Raw genomic sequence first — 13,325 nt, 5'->3', positions numbered from 1 at the left:
TGGGGATGAAGATAGTCCGGATAAGGAAAACTCCGGATAATCGAAAATAATTGACAGTGAAAGACATGTACTGTACATACAGTATGAATAATTTTTATTTGTCTAGATTTACATATAGCTTCAATATTAAATTATTTTTTATTAAGGAATTCAATTAATGACTTTTGTTTAAAGCTAGCTGTTCTTTTTGAAGCTGATAAATCGCGAATACTTTTAAGCCATATAAGTTGTCCCGAGTTACACTCTTCTTAGCTCTCAAACCACTTCATGGCGACATCTAAGCACTAAAAAGCTTCAGAATGTGTAGAACCAATATCTCTTACTTCGCAAATCTCTTCTTCGTCTTCTCGATCTTGTTCGTCTGAGGCAGATATTTCTTTAATTATTTTACCATTCAAAATTTGGAATCCAGGATCGTTCGCATCGCAATTTAACCACACGGTTACATCTTCTTCGTCACATTCAGCACTTATTGAAATTTGTGCTACTGCTTCCGCAATGTCTCCTATACCACTTTCTACTGTGTTACTGGAATTTACTAATGGTCTTTTCAAAATTTTGTTCCATGCATTCCATCACGTACATACATAAACAGTGTCGCAAATCAGCAAATTCGTACAATCTTTATTTTGAGCAATCCGGATAATCGAAAATCCGGATAATAGAGGTCCGGATAATCGAGGTTCTACTGTACAGGAAAATTTGAGGATCTAACCCAAAATCCCTTAGAGTCAGATTAGCTGCCTCCGAAATTCGATGGCGATATGGAATTAGCACAGGATATTTAAGAGCATTTCCTTCTTGCATTTAAATTAATTGAGAAAGTTGTTCGTCGTCCATTTTGTTTAAATATAAAAAGGAAAAATATTTCGTTAAATATAAACTGCAATAAACATTTAATTTGTTAGTCAACCAAAATAAAACAATGTTTTACTTGAAAAAGTTTTATATTAAATTTAAGAACGACGAAAACCGTGTAAAATATTTTGAAACTTAGTAGTTACAACTATTCAAGGTACGTAGAATGCATTTACAAGATGAAACAAATACGTATTACAAAAACAAGTCTGAAAGTAAATATTAATTATTGTATTGCATTTACAATAACAACGAGTTAATTGAAACATCATATTCGTTATCGTTATTGTAGTAGTTTTCACAATTCAATAAACTACGGAGTCCACTATGATCAAGTTGTTGTTGGATGTGACCACCATTTACGTGGACCTTAACTTATTCAAAAAGATACAGGCGAGTAATATTAAGATCATTAGGATCAAACCACATCTGTAACTATAGTGATGTTTCAGTTTGTGTTACTGACATAAGTGCAACACAAAAGAATTATTCCTTACTGTATATGGGCCTAATGTATGAAGTTGGACTAATGAATTGCTAAAGAATGTCTAGATATTAATTTGGTACGTTCAAATACTATCCGGCTTCGTTTGCAAAGTGATTGCCACGAGGCGAATCCCAAACCCCGCTGGATCTGGCCGAACTCACGATAGGCATGGGAATAGGCTAAGTACCCACGAGGAAGAGCTAAAAATAAAAAAAAATTCAACCATACACTAATCCTATTTCATTACTAGATGACGTGCCATAAATTCAGCTTTCTACAATAACGTCATACAAGATGTCTAAACGAGCTTCCTTGCACACTTAAATATTCTAACCATTATGTAATACTTAATTTGTCAAACAAGTTTTTGCAACTCAAAAATTTGATTCTTGTCCTTTTGAAAATTTATGGTTATCAAACCTCTATATCAGCTTCTTGTCTGATGGCTTATCATATCTTTTAGGGAATGTTTTCACTTTGACACCAAGATACCACCTTATTTGGTTGTTCTACTTTATTAAATATGCATTTCGGACAATTATGTCCTTCTTCAGTTTAAAGTAGATGCTTTTGGGGTTACAAGTTTTTATTTTCATTTCTTTCTATAAAACGAAAGAACTTAAGATAGTGTTAAGATAAAATGTGAGAAAGACGATAAAGTCCAGTCTGGAATGACCCAATTTTCCATGTCCGAAAATATCATCTCTAAATGCACGAAATCCGCGAAAAAAAACGGAACGAAACTAATTTTATAATTTTATAAACATTGAATTCAATTTGAGATCACACAATTTAAATGTCAAATGCGGAAATTATATTCGATTTTATCACACCGAAATTCTTCCCTCTCCGATCATGCTCGCTCATTGAATCTTGTATACACGGTATAATTTTATTGTATAATAAGGAAAACTATAATAACGAAAGGAAAAATATATTATAAAATAGTACCACTTAATATCAAATATAAGGAAATGCTAATTAAAGGTAAGTCAACTAAAAGTTTGCAAAATTGCTATTTTAATTAAAACTGATGTTTAATTAGCACGCATATTTAATATTAAAATATTCTAATTGGAAATATGATTTTCTTGCGCGTAAAATTCTGCTAATCTAGGTTTACATTCGAATAATTTATCAAATGAAGATGGTGAAATGAAAGTTATCAAATGCTAATCAAGGGCTATTGTGAAACTGTAAAAATGATTTATTAAAATAGAAAATGTAATTTTTAGACGAAACAATCGAGATGAAAGAGGGAATTTCCTTTTAAATTTACGAAAATCTGCTGCACAAGAGGAAAATTATAGAAGTAAACAGATATTTATAAATGTTTTCCTTCATATTTTCGAAGAATTCCTCAAGGTTTTATACACCAATAAATAATTACCATTGTGTAAGTTGAATCGTTTGTATTTTCTAGATGTTTTTTCCTTTCTGAATTCTGTGGAAGATGCAAAAGGTCTTCTGAAACCTATGATTATTGAAAACAAATTACTCCTAAACAATAAATTTACTGAAAGGCTACTTTAACCCATTAATTTACGTTACAAAAATAAATTTAGATATGACTAAATGCACGAAAGATAATCTCAAAATTTCGATAGAACGTAAGCGAATTGCTCTGTTCCAAACAGGAACAATACAGATGCAACTATCTGCTTTTTCTTGTTGCATCGTATAAAACAGAGTTTTATCATTAGTGCTATTTCGGAAATAAAGCTTTAACACCATTAAGTCTTACGTTTAGAATCGAGCTATATTTTAAAAATTTCTGAGTTATTTTGAAATTTCGATTGTAAAGCATCTATCTGTTAGCGCAAAACGAGATTCGTAGATGTGTCTGATGTAGTTTGAGGAAGTTTTCTAAATCACGCAATTACCCCGGGGGTAATACATAGCTTTCCCTTCGCAACGAAGACTTTCGTGATTCTAAACTTCATTAAATTTCTCAAGCCTCCTTCTACTTACAAAACTGCAAATTTGCTAGAGTCAAACCTATCATCATTTTCTAACCTCTTTCGGAAATTTCGACACTCGACACACTCTCATAAGGATCCAGACACGGTTCAAATGAACAGCATCCGTTCGATCTAAGGTCGAGTTAATAAAATGGCATAAAATTCGTCCTTCAAAACTATCAATTTTTTCACTGTCGAAAAACGGAAAATTCCTCATTCAAAAAGATCATTTAACAATATCGGTTAACGTATCTACAGGCTACTATTATAAGTTATATAAAATAGTTCCTTTGTGAAAAATTCTAAATATAGCTGTAGGGCCTGTCCCCGATACATCTTCTAACCTAGAAACGATTAATGTTTGAGACAATAAAACTATGTCTACCAACGCCTTTTATCCACATTTTCTCCCTTTTCTATAAGAGGATTAACCCCGACCATATTTTTTTTTCTTCTTATTTTTCTCTGGCGACCAAAAATAGTGTCAGCAACCTTGAACGTAAGATTAATAGATTGTCTTTTAACTATTCAATTTTTAAATTAATTTTTTTTCTCGTGATATGGATATTTTATGTCTTGAGACTTAAATCGTACGACCGTTCTTCGCATCTCGCTGATTAATTGCGCATTGTCTATTGTGTCCGTTGGGATGTTAACATTATGGATTCTAAATATAGATGTTTATGCATTTTATAGAATCTGGTATGCAGATTAAATTGTAGGAAAACTTTCAAAGTTCACTTGCTTAGTGAATCGTGTTGTCAGGTGTGGATAATCTTTCGGTTAAGCACTTATACGTAGGATGAAATTGCTCCAACTTTCCTAAGTAGCACATTTTAATAGCTATTACTGAATTTATAGTTTCTTGGTATGTTTATACATTGCTTCCGATTTAATTTTACGTATCAATAGGTAATAAGGTATATTTAGTGTTTTTCAAGTAAAGAAAGCATTTTTCTGTTTTGTTCACTTCATGGGAAAAAGTCATCAACGTCTTTCATTTGAATTAGTTTTAAAAATAATCTCTTCTCTAGTAATTATCAATTATTCATTGATAAAACCATTAAGATTTCGGCTAATTTACTCGGTTATCCTCGAGTACAAGCAACTGAATCTTTTTATGGAATTAATTACAGGATGTTGCTACAACAATTTTAATGAAAATTTTTTAATTCGCTTCGTGGAACGACTATAAAAATCTGCTAAATTAACTTGATAATTACAAAATAACTTCTATAGAGAGATGTTGGTATTATAAGTAAATAATTAAAATTTCTCCGAAAATAAGTTTCGCTGCTCATTCAAACGCTTGAAATTTTACAGGTAGCAGCTGAAATTTCATTAAATGATCCCATACCGACCGCGTGTCAATACGATTTAATACCGAATTCATTTTCTTACTAAACAAGAACACTACACTTTAAGATAATCATCAAATTAAACAGAGATGCAGACATTTCTTAAAGTACCTTTTGACCTCTCGTACGGGGGATCATAGACCTCCTAACCGATTATTATTGGCCGAGCGGGCACGATTATCAACCCCAGATGAGCGAGTCGTGACTCTATGCGCTGACGTTTCCGGAAGAGAAGAGAACAAGTGGAAGTGTTACATTTAAAGGGGGACGAAGAATTCGTTCGAGTTTCGAATTTTAAATTATCCCGCTACAATGATATTCGATACTAAAAGAGAGCTATTTTTAAAACACGCACGCCTCTTGGCATAGCAAAACGGGTATTGTGGGGCCTGTCGTTCGAATAAATACATCATTATTAGTGTCAATTTAAATACGTCTACGTTTTTGATTCTTGAATTATGGAGAAATCACAGGAGTAATGTTGATCCGAATGTCATCAAACTCGACTCAGACTCTCCAAAACGAGCAAAACGATGCCGTTAAGAGTTCTTTGCTCCGATCTTAAGAAGCCTTTTTTCTTGTTATAAATAGGTCTCTACATCGCGCTGGCATTGAACTTAAAATAAAGTCGGGAGAAACGGCAAGTTTTTCACTTTTTCCAAAGAATCCACATGAGTAATGATGCGAGTCGTCCTATTTATTCCTTTATTTCTTCGAAAATTTTCTATTTATCCGACAACAAAATTGCATGTTTTCAAAATACGTATCATCATCATCATTTCTCCTCCTTGTTTCGCAAGATTAATAATAAAACACCTGTCACTCGTCCTTCCCGGACGTAATACATACACTAATGTTTGTACATAAATAGTAAAGCCATCGTAGTACTGTAGTTCCGCGTGTCGGAGGTCGAGATGATTATTTCTCGCGGACTTAATGACGAAACTTTTTAATGCATCCGAAAAAGGAAAGTGTTCTTTTACCATGGAGAATTATCTAGATGAAATTTCATCTGGCTTACTTTTATAATGTTGATGTTACGGGAGAATCCTCCAAGCATTAACTCTCACCTGTCTAATTATGCAATTATTAATTCTGGTTTTATTTTCGCGTTTTCTTGATCTTTTAATGACTTTTGACATCTGGGTCGATGTCGTCGGTAGTTTTTCTTCTTTCTTCCTTTATTGTCGTCGTCTGGAAAAAAACAAAGAATGCTTTCTGGTGCTGTGTACTATATACGGGTTCGTGACCCGAGTGTATTTGTGCCATTACAGCTTTCACAACAGCTTCCTTACGTGGAGATGCTTCTGACCTTACGACTCGTGTCCAGTTTATGCTGTAAGGTTCTCTTTCGAAATTTTGTTTTCTCTCTTCAATTGTGTGTTAAATTCTGCAGGGGGTAACAGATACCTATCGGTTTAAAACGGACACGCTTTAACCGAAGTTTAATGACCTAATTTGGTTGGGTAATTTAAGAATAAATAAATCTTGTATTTATGTTTTTTGAGATTTTCTTTTTTTTTGTAAATTATTTATTGTCGAACAAGGATGTGATTATGAGTTCCTTCGCAGAACAATTGAATTGAAAGAGGACAGAAAGATTCGCTTAAGAAAATGCGATTACGGTACGTTGAAAAGGAGAAAAATTGGAAATTATTGGGCTATTGGGAGTTTACAAAACAATTTCAATGTCCAAATTTCAACGAAATGAAAATTAGATGGGCGGATCGATCATAGATCTTACAAGCTTTAGTTAAAACAAAAGAAAATTTATAATGAAGTTCACAAGATGGACTCTAAAATGCAGTATTTTTCCAAAATCTGGAACGCTTACACTGTAGATGATGCCACTGAAGAAAGATTTGAGAAAGGTGCAATGGTTCAGGCGTGGCGAAGTGGCAAAGGTACAATGTTAAGTCTGTGTCGGGTCCTCCCACTCCCGTTAAACTTTAGCCCGAGCAATTTTTTTGTGTTTGCAGTTTCGTTATTGTAAATACTAAAGTCAACAAATGTACATTGTAGTTACTAAGACCATTGTTTCTATAACTCTTCGAACTCACTCCTCAAAAGCCGGAGCAATGCCGGGCAAATGCAGATAATTTAAATAATTTAAGACTAAAATTTTAGGTAAAATCAGTATGAATTATCTGAATGTAGCATAATATCTTAATAAAACTGTTAAATTTCGCGCAACGAAGAAGCTCGCAACTTAACTAAACTTCGGTCAACTTCGATTTTGTAAATTTAACCATTTTTTGAACTTGAAACAAAAACAATTTCAAACAACAGAATGCACTTTTATATATTTTAACTAATTAATTATTATTAATTCTGAATAGCTTAATTAATGAAAGCGATCAAACGAAAGATCATTTTCAATACTAAGGAAAGAACATAGAAAATAATTTTATGACTTATAATGCATAAAGAATAGCGCACATAGAAGAATTCATAGGAACCTGTAAATATATAATTAATCCAGTTGAAAAAAAGAATATAAATAAACGCTATAAAGTTTTACAATGTTAAAACTAGAATAAAGTTTATCTGTAAAAAAAAATATCCGTATAAATTGAGAATATGATTTAAAATAGAAGCAAATTATACAATACATGCTGCGCGCTAAATACAAATAAAATGCAGGAAAATAACAATCTTTTGTTAATATCTGACCTTTTAAATTTTCCCTTCTCGTAATTTTGAAATTTATTTACTGAATATAAAAATGTTTTTAGAACTTTAATCTGCAGGACGATCCTTTGTCATTTTTCCTCTTTCCACTTTGTTGTTCAGTACCTGGTATAATAGCGAAACAATGCCTTGTGATGTTTGCCATTAAAATGATCATTTTTAAATATTTAAATCCTCTTTTCTGTTCTTTTTTGCACTAATTCTCTCTTTATTGCTTAATAAATCGGAGAAAGGAGGTTTATATCTCTATTTATTTATTTATTTTTAATTCCAACTGTGGAAAAATCAAGTGATAAAAACTTTCGTTGCTTGAATTTAAAAAAAAAATTACTAATTTGCATTTTTAAAGTCTGTTTTTACGCATTGGAAAACGGTAAAGAAATTATGTCAACAGTTCAAAAACATAGGATGCATATGTTTTAGAAAGTAAAAACCTTTTTTTTTTAAGAGAATTAAAAAAAATAAAGAAAAAGTGCTTTGATGTTTCCCTTTTCTTATGCAAGTTTTCCCCTTAAAAAGTTTTTTTTTATAATTATTAATATCTCCTAGGTTGTCTTTCGTAAATATTAACAGCAATTTATTTAAATACTTCTCATAGGCCAATGAAACAAACCAAACAAAAAATAATTAAAACCAAATTTTGAAAAATAAACAAGCAGACTACTTTCGTTCTACTCTTCGATTTATTTTATTGTTTCTTAACGTAGAAAAAAAGCTACTTCTTGTAGTAGTTTATTGAATTAAAACCAACCAAATTACCGTAAATACTCTGAATCAATCTATCAAATTACCTTAGAAAATGACGATAGTTTCATTCAATTACGCCGTTGCTTTCTACACAATAGATCGAATGTTTATTCTTTTTATTAACGAGAAAATAAATATTGTATACACTGTACATATGCAATGATAACTTGCTAATTTGTATAACATTCTGGATGAGACAAGCTACATCTAGTATGGCAGGAAAGAGCATTTTTGATGAAACTATTTGATAATTTATATATTAACTTTCATAAAAATAAAATAGGATACAATTATTGTAAAAATAGTCTTAAATTAAATTATCAATTTTACCAAATTACAATAGTTAACTGACGATCTTTCGTGACACATTAGATACAGTGTGCTTCATACAGAATTACCTCACGCAAAAGTCATCATTTCAACCTGGATTTATAATTTCTATTACTAGAATTCGAAACATTTTCTATATATTTACAGATAGATTATCCCATAAAAACTGCGATTTCAATTCTCGCAAAACTTTTAAAACTGTAAAGCTTCATCCATAGAAAAGTCTCAATGCAGCTGTTTTATAGGTCTAACTACTATTAACAGATAGAAACCACGAAATTTTAACATTTTGGATTAAACATATTTATATATTCTATATGTTCGTTCCATATTCCACTTATGAAAAATAATAATATTAATAATAATCTTTGAAAAAAAAAACAAAACAAAAAAACTCGAACAATCAAGCATTTCTAAATCAAACTTGAAAAAATCAACAGCAACACGAAAATTCCTACCAAAAAAAAAAGAAAGAAAACTGCGATAAAAAATGTAAGAGATGGAACGACCACAGTTTATTCGCAAGAACGAACTGGAAAAAAAGCCGGAGTAACTCGTAAGTTACGTTCGTTTTCCTCGCAGCGTGGTGGTGGAACGGGGTCAACCGGTCCCCCCCGGTCCACCGCAAGATGACCCCATTGCTAACAAACAACATATTTTTAGCAAGCGGGGAAGACAGGAAAATATCGAAGTAGGTCTCGGATGAGGTCTGAAAGACGGAAGCATCTCCGTCCTCGCTGCAGACCGGTCTGCGTGTAAATGACCTTCTATTGCGCATCTCGTAAGGCGCAATTGTCCGCTTACCCATCCCGTCCCTAGTTATAAAGACGGCATGACGTTGCAGATGAGACTCGTTCCTTCTTTTCAATAGCCGCCTGACAGTTACTCAAGGTGAGTAGTTCTTTTTTTTTTTTTTTACATATATATACGCACTCTGCATTTGCTATTTCTAATATTGTTCGCGCTTTGTACTATTTATTTATTTCTTAGTCTTTCTTGTCGAACTATTTATTTCGTTTCGCTTATAGTTTTAACAGTTTCAATTTATGCGTTTCGCAAGTTTTAGATTAGTTTTCAATTAAATATTTTACTACTGTTTCGCTGCTGTTATTGAACAGAAAGGGTGGAACATTTCTAAGTTTTTTTAAAATTTTTCTGGGAATCTAATTTAATTCTAAAACACTCAAATAGTTTAAAGCTTCAAATTTTTGATATTTTCGTTCCTATATAACTAAATTATTCGTGTATTGAATTATTAATACAGTACAGTAATTTTAATTTCTTTTTAGTTAGCTGGATATTATTTATGTTTTTGTTTGGATTATAAATTATATTACTGTTTAAAAAAAAATCACACACTTGACAACAATTCACTAATAAATAACAAAGTTTCTAACATACCAGTTACATAAGATCCTGTAACTCTAGGTCATCTGAGGTCTCTCTCTAACCTGACACCCGGATCCAAACTGGAGACTGTAGTTTAAAAAAAAAAAGAAAAAAAGATATGATGATGATGGTGATAATGCAGGTTAACTGTAATTTTACATCATATTAATAAGTAATAAGAATCTTATAGATAAACACATAACTTAGAAATCTACATGATAATTTATATCTTGTCACACTGATTTACTGCAACACTTCCTTTAAATATTTAGCTGATATTTTGTATTGTACTAAGTTTTATCATATTTATTATTACTTTAGAATTCTTTTAATATCCATAAACAATATTTCCTGATAGGAAATATTGTTTATGGATATCATACATTTAATAATAATTCTATAATAACAATAAATAAAAATAACTATTGTGATTGTTACAGGCGAGCTATTTGACCCCAAGACCCAGTTATGAGGTGGATTTTGACCTTATATGTTCTTTGTTCTATAGGTAAATATTTTTTCTATAAATAAGGGGTTGCATGCATATCAGTTGGTTAGTAAAATGCTTATCATTCAGTTATAACTGACCTTCTATTGGATAACATCACCTTTTCCTCTTCGGTGATAAAGCATCCTGTCTTTCTTCCTCCCTCCATTACCTGAAGCGTCGTAATGTAGGTCAAAATGCTATTCTGGTGAAAATTCTTCATAAATAAAAAGCAAAATATATTTAAAGTTAACTAAACTTTTTAAATTTCAGCTTCTCTCTGTTTAACTTCTGGAACTGAACAAAAGGATGAAGTTACTTCTGTAAGTTTTTATTAAAAATTTAATATTGAAAATAGAAAGAATCTATTCTTATTTTAAGAAAGCCTAATTCAATTTTTTTTTCTTTTTTCTTATTCAGGTAGGAAATGGAGGAGAATCTGAAGTCCTTTCCTCACTTTTACCAGATTCTCAGGATTCTACCTATTTCTTAGCATTTCCTGTAGATGAGGTGAATACCAACAATGACCAACAAGAAATTGTTCAAGCAGCAGGAACCGAATCAACTAAGTCTCCTCCTCTTGCTGACAATGAAGATAACAAGGATGAAATAATGACAATTGTGTTGGATGCTGGCAAAGATAAAGTTTCAAAAAATGATGTAATTCCTATTCAAAATCTTCAACCAAAACAAGAAATGAAATTCTTCTCTCCTCCACCACCACCTCCACCACCACCATTTCCACTTTTTCCATTTCCTTTCAAGACAAAACCAGAAAGAAAGCTAGGCTTTCCACCTTTTGGAAGATTCCGCCCAAAATTTCTTCCTCCAGTAAGAAATCTACTACAATCATTCAGACGTGAAGAAAGTCCTTTTAAATTAAATCCTATGGATATATTTGGTGCTGCTTCTTTCCTGAAAAAAATCCTGAGTACCAAGCTCAGAATACTCACTGATAAATACCAACCAAATATAGAAGAGAAGATAGCATCTGTGGCTTCTCCCCTTCTCTTTTTGAAAGAAAGTATTACTCCTCCATCTATATTCCTTCCTTTCCCAGAACCTTCATTCCCTGGTCCTCTTTCACAGGCATTCTCTGGTCCTCTTTCACAGGCATTCTCGGACCTCTTTCACAGGCATTCTCAGGTCCTCTTTCACATCCATTCTCTGGTCCTCTTTCACATCCATTCTCTGGTCCTCTTTCACATCCATTCTCTGGTCCTCTTTCACATCCACTTCTTTTGAGTTCACTTTTACCACCACCACCACACCTCCTCCACCTATGCCATTCCATCCACCTTTCTTCATGCCACCACCATTTACCCATCCATTTTTTCATTCCTCCAACACCATTTGTGCCATTACCACCTTATCATCCACTTCATTCTCTGCCACCATCACCAATGTTTAATCCAGCCCCATACTATCATCTTCCACCTCCTCCATTCATGTATAATTCACCACCACCATTTCCTTTACCACATCCATTAACTGAACCTGCAACTGTAACACCAGATCATCCCCAGGAAGTACATCCAATGCAAAAACCATCAGATGATGAATTTGTTTTTGTCCCATCCGAAACTGGAATGCCACAAACTTCAAAATCAGAAGAGCCAGAATATCTTTTTTTATATCCAAATCAACCTGAAGGATTGAAACCAATACCACCCAGACCAAAATCTCTGCTCGACTTGTTGCGTCCCAAATCCAACAGAGTACAGCACGTGATCCAGCAGACACGGATCATCACTCAATTTAAACCAGACATGTTAAATCAACCAGAGTTATTAAATTATCATAAGCCCATCATGAGGATTATTGATAATTAATATTAATGTATAAAACAAAAAAAAATCTTTTAAATTTAAAATATTATATGTAAAGCATAATTTTTTCTATATATATATATAAAAGTGTTATTTGTATTATTCAAGAATATTTTCAATATTTCTGTTAAAGTTTTTATGAATATATAAAGATTATTTTTTATATTAATGTCTGTAATTCTATAACAGCAATAACTTTACATTGCAATAATTATAAATACCAAAAAAACTGACCAGAGTAAATATATATTTATATTTATTAATAGAATCTATAATATACATTATTCATACAATATGAACTGTACAGGGAAGACAATACAAATTATGTATTTTGTAATTTTTCAAAAACAATGATAACAATACACATAATTTATCCTTTATCAAAACTATTTTCTAGAATATAGTATATATAATAATCATATGTTGAGCATAAATTATCATCATTTAATTGAAACTATAAACTATCAGAAAAAAAATAAAGAACTGCTGCCATAACTGAAATTACTACACACATAAAAAAGTTAAACCTACAAATATTCAACAATTATCGTGGTAAACAATTATTATTAATTTCAGAAAGGCACATACATCATCAGATATAAGTATATATGTATAAAAAGAAGATATTTTACTTCTTGTTAAGTTAATAATTTTGCAACCGAGTGCGTTTTGATCGTAGCATTTGATAATATTGCTTAAATTGTAACTCAGTTTCATGTGCTTAATTTAACAATTGTGAATGTGTTTTTCTTACATAATCTAACAGAAGAAAACTGTCAAAAAAAGAATAAAAAAATTATTTTGGAGAAAAATCTCAGTTTAACATTTGTGCATCTTGAATATATTTATATATTTACAATTTTTGTGTTAATGTATTTACAGTTTATAAATAATCAAATGCTAAATTTTGACAGATGCATATGAATATTTGATAGTTAACAGTGACATGTGTTATATATCTATCAGAAAAATAATTGTGTTTAACAATGTATATTGTGCTGTGAAAATAAGATTTTTGAATAATGTTTTGAATCTTTTTCTTTTTTAAATACTGAAAATATAATAAATGTAATATGAGGTAAGATATAGACAATAATATAGAAATACTAACATTAGATTGTCTTTAATCTTATTTTACATAATTTAATAATGTCAATAAAATAATTTGTATTCAAATTATTCTCAGTA

General features: G+C 31.5%; 1 protein-coding gene across 2 annotated transcripts; it reads left to right on the top strand.

Moving 5' to 3' along the window:
* The first annotated feature begins 9,169 nt into the window (after window positions 1-9,169).
* On the top strand, window positions 9,170-12,302 carry LOC136982114 (uncharacterized). 2 transcript variants are annotated; one of them, XM_067278535.1, is made up of 5 exons: window positions 9,170-9,323; window positions 10,262-10,329; window positions 10,582-10,631; window positions 10,729-11,383; window positions 11,455-12,302. In XM_067278535.1, the coding sequence occupies exons 2-5, from the start codon at window positions 10,290-10,292 to the stop codon at window positions 12,138-12,140; spliced, it is 1,431 nt and encodes a 476-aa protein (XP_067134636.1). In that variant the 5' UTR covers window positions 9,170-9,323; window positions 10,262-10,289; the 3' UTR covers window positions 12,141-12,302. The 2 variants fall into 2 exon arrangements, with proteins under 2 accessions (XP_067134636.1, XP_067134635.1); XM_067278534.1 differs by having other exon boundaries at window positions 10,729-11,407.
* Window positions 12,303-13,325: the final 1,023 nt, after the last annotated feature.

Source organism: Centruroides vittatus, unplaced genomic scaffold (assembly GCF_030686945.1).
Source record: "Centruroides vittatus isolate TY-2023 unplaced genomic scaffold, ASM3068694v2 contig_808, whole genome shotgun sequence".
Lineage (NCBI taxonomy): Eukaryota > Metazoa > Arthropoda > Arachnida > Scorpiones > Buthidae > Centruroides > Centruroides vittatus.
Note: the sequence above shows the minus strand (reverse complement) of the source record. Positions and strands in the feature narration are given on the sequence as shown.

Bases quoted from the DNA above. Each gene is read 5' to 3' on its own strand.
- LOC136982114 (XM_067278534.1), top strand. From the start codon at position 10,290: ATGAGGTGGATTTTGACCTTATATGTTCTTTGTTCTATAG. The intron at 10,330-10,581 runs GTAAATATTTTT...TTTAAATTTCAG, and splicing joins ATATGTTCTTTGTTCTATAG to CTTCTCTCTGTTTAACTTCT. The intron at 10,632-10,728 runs GTAAGTTTTTAT...TTTCTTATTCAG, and splicing joins AAAAGGATGAAGTTACTTCT to GTAGGAAATGGAGGAGAATC.